Genomic DNA, 10665 nt, shown 5'->3' with positions numbered 1-10665 from the left:
GTTAGATCTATGCATTTTATATATTTAAGTATAAAATGGGTACATTAGCAGAAAGTGACTTAGATACATTTTTGTGAATTGACAATGAAGAAAACTGATGTGCTTTTCCCCATTACAGTAAAATCCAGTTATAACAGACTTCAAGGCACCTGGCAAAACAGTCCGTTATATCCAGATTTGCTGTATACCCAGAACACCACTACAGGACACCATTTACTCATGCCACACCCCAGCAGACACACTTGTGGTATAGATTATATTGTACATGTAGTAATCCAACTTTACCTGACTATTAATAATCCCAACTACGTATCTGCGCTGGATATTACCGGCACGCCACGCACCTTGTAGGCGGAGCTGCTTGTCCGTTATAGCGAACAAAACTACAGCTAAAAGCGGCCTTGGGGACCAAATTGTTTGTCCATTATATGTGAGTCTGCTATATCCGATGCTTTTTCTGCATTTCAAGATTATAGTCTTGCATTCAATGAGACCTTCAATGAGATAAGGCTTAGTGTGAAACATGTTACATTTTCTCCTAGCTTGCTCTCCAAATAAACAGGGACCCTGCGCAAAGGGCGGTCCAGTCAGATACAGAGGAAGCCAGCGGACCTCGTCCGTTATAGACTATATTCCGTTATAAGCGAGTCCACTATAATGGGATTTTACTGTATCTACCCCCCATCCAGACTGGCAAACCATATTGACTCGTGAATAGATTGTACCAGGTCCACACCCTGTGAGAACTTTATTCAGTGATTCAGTTCATACATTATACCTCCCCAGGGGGAGTGTCAGCAGTTACATTCAGTAGTTTCCTTCAATAAATAAATTCAGTGTTAAAATTAGTCCCATAAAACAAGCACAGTACTCACATACACACAGTTAATACTGCTTCACACTTAAACAAAAAAACATAGTTGTGAATCAGCTTTATGAGCTAATTCAAGACCAAGCTTCATAGTCATTGCTGTAGGGGGCACTGTTTGTGCCTCGTTAATAAGGTGATTCAATAGGTGTGCCAGAGCGCCACATTCACCTCATGCTACAGCCAAGACTGCAAGCTGAACCAAGGTGATGAGGTTTCTAGGGTAGATATGGCCATCTGGCACTGTAAACAGACAACCAGGTCCTGTACCGTAGCACAGAAATTCACTCCTGGAAAGCCCTGGTGTTCTGAGGACAGAAGGGCATGCTGATATTCACAATTCAGCTCTTCATGGCTTCAGCAAGGCTAGTGTTAAAGACACATGCTCATTCTGCAGCTCGGGAGTGAATGGGGAGCTAAGAAAGGTAAGCCGAAGAAAGCCGCTGTACAGAGACGTCCGTGTTCACACGTGCTGGGATGTGGGTGACATCATGCCCTCTGGACGGAGCAAAAGGGGACTGAGTGCGGTCTCCAGTTCTCTCTGTTTCAGCAGCAAACCCTGAAGACAAGCGGGAAAAAAAACGGCAACGTGAGGATGATGTCTAGCGACTGCAACTGGTACCATCACCAACAAAAACACCTGCATTTCGACACTGCGAATGGAAAAGATGAGGTACGTGGAGGTGTCTCATTCTTCATTCCCCTCACCTGAGCAGTGGTTGAAGGGGAGTGTAGGTCTTACCTGGCGCAGTTCAGACAGCCCCTTGAGTATGGCCTGCTGTCTCTCCTTGTTCTTCAACAGCTCTGGGTTGAGAAGGGGGTCACGAAGGGGATTTGAGGTAGGCTTGCTGTGGTTGATGCCTGAGCAGAGGAAGACAAGCGTGGCAAAATGTTTCAATGGCTAGAAGAGTTGTGGAGCAAAGTGGGTGCTGGTTGCGTTTAGCATGGGGATTCTCTGTGGAAATTGCTAGAGGAATCCAGCTTACTGTCAAGGAGAGGGTGTTGATCACCCAACAAAATAAACAGGGACCCTGGGCAAAGGGCGGTCCAGTCAGATACAGAGGAAGCCAGAAGGACTAATGGTAGTTTTCAGGACCAGGCTGGCTTCGTAGACCAAGGAAGGGTTTAAAGCAATTCTTAAACCAGCAGCCCTAAAACTACAGTGCTAGAGACCCTTACCTCCGATTATAGTCTTGCATTCAATGAGACCTTCAATGAGATAAGGCTTAGTGTGAAACATGTTACATTTTCTCCTAGCTTGCTCTCCAAAAATATACACTCATTCCACCCCCACATGAGTCACCTAGTGGCACGTGATGCTGGAGCTCCTGGGTTGAGGGTCTGGAGATGGGTGCGAGCGGGTCCAAGTGGTATACCTCATCCGTCCGAACGTAGGGGACGAAGCTGGATGACGATGGACGCTCAGTGGAATCTGGAGCTGTCAAGGGGGCTGGCTGGGCACTGTGTTTGGCAGGAGTGGGGAGTCACTGGTCAGTTACCTAGTAATCATGCAATGTTGTGTGCCACCTAGTGGTGACTAGTGGTATACTTGCCTGTTTTCCACATGACCAGCTGATGTGCCTTTCTGAGGTCGTCCTTCCTGGGAACAAACATTTTTCTAGGCTTGTCAGAAGTATTAGTGAAAAGCAGAAGTCGTAACTGTATACAGCCATACATTTTACAGTTCAGATTAAATAAACTAATATACTACTCTAGGACTGATTCCATCCCAGCCTTTTGTTAACCACCATGCCCCCTACTGGCCCTGCTTCTCATACCTTTTTCTGTGTGAAGGGCCTCTGCCTGTGTGAGAGCTGTGCTGTGGGAGGCTCCTTGTGAGCCAACCTGGCGGTGGCGCACTGGCCCACAAGGGCCAGCAGCTCCGCCTGCCTCCGGAGTCGGGACTCCTCCCTGCGTTGCCGGGGTCCTGGGGGGTAACGCTCCGAGGCCGGGACGAAAGGCTTGCCAGGCCTCTGCGTGTTCCACCCCTGCCGACGGTGGTCTCTGCCCGTCCGTGCGAAGCCCTCGTAGGGGTCCTCCCTGCTGTCCGCCACACGCATGTTCTCGTTCTCCTTCCCCTTCCTCGGGTTCCTCCCCAGCACCTGTCCCTCCTGCTTCAGCTTTTTAGTGCTGGGCAGGGGCTTCTGCTCCACTGGGGCATCCGGGATCTCTACTGGGCCTCCATCTGCTGTCGGTGCTGCTGCTGGTGTAGCTACCGCTAATCCCATGCTTGCTGAATCAGCATCTGGTTTTTTTTTTTGTATAAAGATAAATAACTGTAATGAAATGATGAGCTTCACTGTTTGCCGTCAGCCTAAACCTGGTACTAGTGCAGGCCCAGTGCAGGAGGGGGCCGAAGGACACCCTGGGAACTGCCCAACTCCTCCAGTTGCACCCCTTAAAGTATTCTAACACCATCAAATTAATTTGATTTAGTAGATTACTGTGTCAATGTATTTTTCATCAGTTTAAAAAAATGCAAGAATGTGTTAAGAGCACGTGACGTGAGCAGACATGCACTCCTCTTGCAAAGTTCAGCAAATAACACCCAGTTGTTTTACATTTTGAAAATGGACCGATTTGTGTTTGCCAGCAAAAGGCCAATCAAATAATACTCATTCGCAGTCAACCACAGCAACAGGTGGACTGTGCTCCTTTAACGTTTTACGGCAAGTGAAATGATTGATTGTTTAAACTACCATAAATTGTATTTACGCAATAGTATGATTACTAGTACTCTGAGAAGCACCCCGTCCGTCCAAATGCATTAGCTCCCCTGAAGCACTCCTGCAGAAAACATTATGGTACCACGCATGTACTGATGATAGCTATTTACACACCACTGGAATAGGTGCAAAGTTAAATGAAAAAGGACCCCCCACTGATTTACCATGGATGCTTAAAACAAAGCCTGGCTTAGTGCAGTTAGCTCTGAGAAACGCCCAGACCCAAGGACATACCAGTCTGCACGGCCGTGTCTCTCCGGGGAGACGCCCCGCTCTGCAGCTCGGCGTATGGGCCCTCCTCATTCTGGGTGAGGCTGCATGAATCCCTGCAGCTGAGCGCTGGATGACAAGTGACAGGCAAAAAATAAATTACTACACAAGCAGCCGCCTCATTGGCTGCCTAAAGTCTTTTGAACAGAGTAGTCACGTGAGCATGGGCTGGTGTTACAGCTGTCTGAAGTCCAGTGATGATGTCACAATGAATGCAGAGTCATGGTTCTTAAACCCGAAGAGCAAATTTCCAAAACTGTCACTTTTTTGTTTTTTTTAAGTTGACATATTTAGCAGATGCTCTTGTCCAAAGCAGCACACATGCGAGGCAAATACACATTGCAAACATACATGCTGAAAAGGAGTCGACTAGGCATGAGTGCAGCTAAGCTGAGCTTTCAATGAATGCAGAGTTATAAGTGTAAGCAGGACTGGAGCAGGAACTACACAACAAGAAAATCACAACATAAAAGCAAGAGCCTAATAAGATTCAAAAACAGGGAACAAAGAGGCATCAGGTTAACATCAGTTGACTGCAAAGACCCGATGGGTCTTGAGGCATTTCTTGAAGGTGGAGAGAGAATCTGATGACTGGAAGTGGTTTGGCAGCTCATTCCACAAATGGGGAACCACACGAGAGGTTTTAGAGAGGAGACAACCAATGACCTATAGTCAGGCTTCCTCGACACTGTATGTCATAGTTTTGGGAACCAAAACTCACGCAGTCCTCATGTAATCAAATGAACTTTCATTGCATTTTCAAAACTCACGAAATCACAAGCAATTTCCTCAGAAACATAAGATATGGATTGAGTGTGTTTTGGGAAGTTACAATTGTATAAATAAGAGTGAATGTGTTTCTTCAAGGTGTTTACTTCCGAAGGTCACTAGGGGGATATTTATCTTAGATGTTCTCCCCCTCACTCCCTGTGCACTAGCTAACCAGCCGGCCATACCCGCCTACCGTCTGCCGAGTCGGACGCCACCTGCAGCTGCCGGAGCAGCTTGGAGACGTCGTGGCCCTTGCGGGTCAGCTCCTGGATCCTCTGCCTCTGTCTGGCCCGCAGTGCCTCTTCCTGGGCTCTCTGCACAGTCAAGTAAAGCTCTTCAGCTTTCAGAGCCTGCAGCTCCTGCAGAGCAATATCGAAGCCTTGCGTCAGTAGGAAGTAGGAAGTAGCCACTGAACACGGACTTAACATTGACTGTTAAGACTGTTGACAGCTGTTGAACATTTAAACAGTCGTTCAAGTAAAAATAGTCTTATTATTATTACTACATTTATATTATGCCTTTCACAATGCCAAAGTTGTTTTCCAAGGAGGATATTCAATAATAATAATAAAAAAACATCATTTAAGCCAGGGGTCTCCAACACCAGTCCTGGAGAGCTACTATCCAGTAGGTTTTCTGTCCCACTTGGCTTCTGAGGAGCCACACCTGCTCCTGGTATTTACCTGAGAGCAGGTGTGGCTCATCAGAAGCTTTATTTGCTGCCATCTTTGCCAGGACTTCCTGGAAGGAAAGATATTCTCTCAATTGAGCTTTCCTGGTAAAATAAAGAATTTTTTATATATATAAAAAACGATTGAAAAGCGACTGGACAGTAGGTCTCAGGGACTGGTGCTAGAGACTCTAAGCAGTATGGGATGACAAATGTTCAGTAGGAAAGTCTTTAAATCAGATCTAAAAGTGGAAAATGAACAGTTACAGAGAGACAGCGGAAGTTTGGGGGAAATGGCTCTAAATGACTTGCCACCCATAGTGAGAAGCCTGATGTGAGGGATAAGCAGTAGATGACAGCTAGATGAGAGCAGGGGGGAGAGTAAGGGGTCAGAAGGTCACCGAGGCAAGGAGGAACATGGCCATGCAGTGCTTTGAAGTTGAGTAACAGCATTTCGAATTTGATATGGGACAGAACCGGTAACCAATGAATTAATGGGGCATAAGTTGAGGATTTCCTTCCCCACACCTCTTCTGAACATCATAAAGAGGTTCTGCCAAATGTGCCTGCATGCCACCACTTGATGGCTCATACCTAACAAATGAGTCTGTGTGGCGCATCTGATCTGCCCGACTGTGTATTCTGGTCGGCACTCTCAGCGCTGGTCATGCATATGTGCTGTTTGACTGGGGGCGGGGGGGGAAAATCACACTCGGCCGCCCACCTCCTTGTGTCTCTGCTGCAGGGAGTCCAGCTGGTACTGCTGCTCCAGGCGCTCCCTCTCCTGGGCCACCCGCCGCTCCTCCTCCTGCTCTTCTGCCCGCCAAAGGGCCTCCTCCTGCTCCCGCTGCCGCCGACGCTCCTCTACTTGTGCCGCTATGGCACGCTATGGGGGGGGGGGGGGGGGTCTTGATCTGGGTGGTGATCATGCAAATGGAGACATCATTCTTCTCCATAAGTTGCCACTCCATTTGTTCTGTACCTGGTGCTCTAGCTGTTTAACGCGCTTCCTCTCCCGCTCCTCAATCTGGGCTGGATCCAGAAGTGCTGTCATGGTGCGCAGGTGGCTGGAGGGGGGGCAAGACAGGGGAAAAAAACAAAAAAAAAAAACACCTCAACACCAGTCCAGTTTCTCCTATCATACAAGTGCCATTTATTTGACACTTGTGCGCCATCTGCTGGTAGCAGGATAAATCAGCACCCAGTTTAGCACAGAGGACAGTAGGGAATAAGCCTCCTATTAATGGCACAAACATTTCATTGTAATTTTCTAGCTCAGCACTAAGCTTTGTTTTGACTGGCTTCCACTCATCAGCACCACATTATATCCTGAATATGCTCAGAGGGCTGGTGTTACATACTTGCTCCTTTGGCCTCCACCTGTGGAGCTGTCCACGCTGACCCAACCCAGATGGTCCCCTGCTATGGTACTCGTGCCCTCCCAAGCCAGGGACGAGGTGCTGGGGGGTGATAATGGGCGGGCAGTGTAGCGGGCACTCGGAGAGCCCGAATCCCGCCCCTCAGTGGCCGGGGGTAACTGGGACGGGGCTCTTTTCTGGAGGGAGTCGAAGTGCATGGCCCAGCGTTCCAGGTCTTCCCCCTGGTGGCCGTGGGAATGCAGGGTTAGGTTGTGCTGGGGACAAATGGACGGGACCCGTGAGGACCCCCGGGCCGGTACCTGGGCCTGGTTCTGGCGCTCCTGCATCTTTCGCAGCCTGGCCTCCTCACGCTGCTGGTCCAGCTCCTGGAGCCACATCCTCCGATCTTCCCGCTTCTTGGCACTGAAAGCATGTTCCACTGGGGTGGCCTCCTGAACGGCAAGATGCCGCACGGTGTGAGCATGCCAGCTGGACAGTCATTCATTAATGATAGAGAGCAAAGCATCGACGAGAACGATAAAGTGAGAGTATCTAAGCTTTACATTTGCATGCTATATTTCAATCTCTAGCTGTATAAAACAGAGTTCCCAATTATTTTAACCCATGGGACAAATTCTATCAACAACACAAAGCCAAGGGGTGATCGTTCCGTTCTCCCCCGATTTTGCCCGATTATGTTTTTTATGGGCTGTACATTTGATTCCCATGGGCTGGATTTGGCCTGTGAGCTGCCTATTGGAGAACCCAACTATAAAAAAAAAATCCTCTGCAGCCTCATGATACAGTCTGTGTGACATCGATATCTTTACCCCCAGGACAAACGCAGAGCGAATGGCAGCCGGAAGGTCCTTCTGGCTGCAGCAGACTGAGACTGATGCTCTAGACTGCTGCAGTTTCCTTTCATGGCTCTCTCCCAGAATCCTCTCCTCCTCCGCCTGCCCAAGCACGGTGATTGGAAAAGGAGTGAGCTATGTCCGGAATTTAATCTTCTCATAGCTTGTTACGATAACCCATGAGGGACAGGATAAACTCAGGCCTACCTTTGTAAGATGATCCCCTGTGACAGTGCCGCAGTTCAGTGCTACATCTGGAGTAACTTTCTTCTGCCGTTTTAAAGCCATTTGCTCATCTGTAGAGGGTGGGTGATTTTTAGATCAGTATGTATTCTATCAACCAAATTTAGCACATTAATATTGATATCTATCAATCTGTCCATCTTCAGACTGCTTTTCCTTGTGAGGGTCATGGTGTTGGCAAACCTAAAAGGGCAGCCCAGCCTCCCTTTCCAAAGGCACCAAGTCTGGTTCCTTCTGGGGGATCTCCAGGTGTTTATAAGCCAGCTGGGAGATAAAATCCATCCAGCTTGTCCTGGATCTGTCCCAGGACCTCTGCCCAGTGGAATGTGCTTGGAACAGCTCGCTTGGGAGATGACCAAATGCCATCCAGTGTTCATTTAGTCTTTAAATTTGCAATTTATCGAGGTGCTGCTGTGCTAAAAAAATGATAGTCTCATCACATTTCCACAGCAATGGCTGGGTAGTGAAAGTCTGTTCTGCATACCAAGCTCTTTCTTCCACTGCTCTCTCTTGGCCTCCAGAACATCCTTCTCCCTCTCTCGTTCTCCCAGCGTGCTGAAGAGGCCAGCTGGAAATCCATTTGGAATCACCCTAGATAAGAGAACATAGCCTTCACTGTAGTGAAGTGAACAATGAGAACAGTCATACAGGAGAAGCTGCCACCCAAACAACAGCGTAGCAAGATGCCAAAGACAGTTTTTTTTTTTTTGCCATACTTATCCTCTGAAATTAACGTAGCATGCTCTAAGAGGAAGTTGCCCTTATTAACTAGGACAGAAACATGAGAGTCACCTGTCATCCTTTGCATTTTCCATTGCCATATCACTCTTGTCTGTATGAGCAGATGTAGGTTCTGAGAATGTGTCACTTTTTTCTGTTCCGCTCACACCCTCTTTGACTTCACCCCTTTGAACTTCTAATAGAGAAATGAAGATCAATATTATATTGATACTCATTTGAGCAAATGCTACAGTATACTGAAACCATACCATAGAGAAGAGCAGCCTGCCAAGGCCCAAATTGTGCTGGTGGTTCTGTAAGCTCACCTGACTGGGGTTGGCTGCTGCAGCCTGGGCTTTGTGAACCTCCGTCTGTAGCCTGGTTGATGCTGCTCAGGATCTGCTCTAACTGCTGCTGGGTCAGACACACCAAGCTGTTCTTCAGGGTCTCCCTGGCAGCCTCAGAACGCTTCTGGACAGTAACCTGCTTGTCCATCCCGGACTTCTTTAGGGGCCACGATCGAGCTGGAGCGCCAGTCCGCGGTGAGGCTTTACGATCACCGCCCGTGTCCTTTAAGGAGGCCCTGCAGGGAGGCTTTGGGGCTTCCTGCTGCTCACTCCTGGCAACAACGCTCTGTGAGTCGATCCTTTTTCTCACATCAGTGAGCCTCTCCTGAACTCTCTGGGGTTTCCCCGTCACTGGTTTGTTGTATGTTTGCTTCAACCTGACAGGGACTTTCTCAAGTCTAGTTATAGGGATCACCTACAATCAATACAAAACAAAATAATAAAACATAATACCGTTAAATGAAAACATCAAGAAGTGTTCTAAAAATACTATCAACTATGAGATTTCATAGAAAACTTATGAAATATTCATTTTATCTTTCTTCCATTTTAATAAAAGAGAATCACTTAACTTGATGTCTTTTGACTGCTGGAAGAAACCCGATCTCCACAGCCCCTCCCACCATCCATACTGAAACTAATAAGCTTACCTTCTTTGCATTTCTTGACTCCAGACCTACAACAAAAAGACAATGCATCAGTGAAAATATGGAAAAATTACCTTAAGGGACTTACTATGTGATGTTTAACATTAAAAGAGCATGGGTGAAAAATCATTTACCTTGACTGGACAAAACAAGCTTTGCTTTTCCATTTTCAAGTTCAAACATGAGACCGTCTCTGAAATGCAAAACCACACAACGGTGTTACCAACAACGCCGTTTAATAATCACTAGTAGTATAACAATTGTCTGTGCAAGACAAGAGACTGATTTTAAAAAGTGTTTCCTGGTGTCCTGTTAGAAGTGTAGAACACATGGAGAATAGAAAGCCTATATATTATGACGCTATTTAACAGTGTCGCGTAATGCCTCAAGCATTTACTTTTTAACAATTAACATACCAGGCTAAATGTGTAAAGCACTGCTCAAACGGAAAGACTAAGCTTGAAAATTCGAAACTATTCAAAAGCAATCCAAATGAATGTTTAGCTACTGCGTGGTAAAAGAAAAAGAGTTAATGGTTTGTGATTTCGTGTTTTATTTTTAAGAATTTTCCCAGACAGCAATCAATTCGTTTAAATAGTATAATCAAAATCCATTGACTGAGGTGTATTGACAATTTGCAAATAAATACCCGAAACACCGAAAGGGGCTAACTGGTTCGCGATGGAAGCAGTACGAAAACATCGGAATATGGTAAATCAGTTAATTTATGTAAAATGAGTAGCAGGGCGATAGACGACTCTCTTGCTTGACTGACATACGAGTAATATACATAATCCCCATCTACTCTAGAGGGTGATTAACTGATAGGAAAAAGTCATGTTTGATTTGACAAGAAAATGACCACCTAAACGATTAAAAATTATACTCACCCCAGATTCATTATCGCAGTACTCTCACATTTAGCTGAAAGCTGGAAGTGTTTTGCTGATTCCTTTAAAGCGCATAGAAAAACCTTGTGGAAACATCTTGCGTGCCTTCCGGAAATCTTTATTGTGTACGTTGGTTGCTGGCCACGACCAATAAGAGCTTCACTGATTGGATTAGTTTTATGACGGTATAAATAAACCGGCTTATCACACGAGCTCTTTTTTCGACATGTTTAAGCTGTCCGCCAATCAGAGTCGGCGCCACGAATTTTGACATACTTAAGTATCTGGCGGACATTTTAAA

At 46.6% G+C, this 10665-nt stretch overlaps 1 protein-coding gene across 4 annotated transcripts; it reads right to left on the bottom strand.

Annotated features, from left to right (window-relative positions):
- Nucleotides 1-715: 715 nt before the first annotated feature.
- Nucleotides 716-10610, bottom strand: ccdc66 (coiled-coil domain containing 66). Of its 4 annotated transcripts, none has more exons than XM_023811289.2 (19): nt 10365-10610; nt 9609-9667; nt 9478-9503; nt 8807-9242; nt 8553-8676; nt 8245-8375; nt 7725-7813; nt 7494-7619; nt 6984-7115; nt 6667-6905; nt 6288-6372; nt 6030-6191; nt 4829-4994; nt 3829-3933; nt 2647-3113; nt 2422-2468; nt 2172-2329; nt 1611-1729; nt 716-1427 (listed from the first exon to the last, which is right to left on the bottom strand). In XM_023811289.2, exons 1-19 carry the CDS (start codon nt 10373-10375, stop codon nt 1332-1334), a joined length of 2778 nt encoding a protein of 925 aa, XP_023667057.1. In that variant the 5' UTR covers nt 10376-10610; the 3' UTR covers nt 716-1331. The 4 variants fall into 4 exon arrangements, with proteins under 4 accessions (XP_023667057.1, XP_023667061.1, XP_023667060.1 ...); XM_023811293.2 differs by having other exon boundaries at nt 4829-4949; XM_023811292.2 differs by having other exon boundaries at nt 8245-8351.
- Between the last annotated feature and the right edge of the window lie 55 nt (nt 10611-10665).

This window comes from Paramormyrops kingsleyae, chromosome 8 (genome assembly GCF_048594095.1).
Source record: "Paramormyrops kingsleyae isolate MSU_618 chromosome 8, PKINGS_0.4, whole genome shotgun sequence".
Classification (NCBI taxonomy): domain Eukaryota; kingdom Metazoa; phylum Chordata; class Actinopteri; order Osteoglossiformes; family Mormyridae; genus Paramormyrops; species Paramormyrops kingsleyae.
This window is presented reverse-complemented; position numbering and strand designations above follow the sequence as displayed.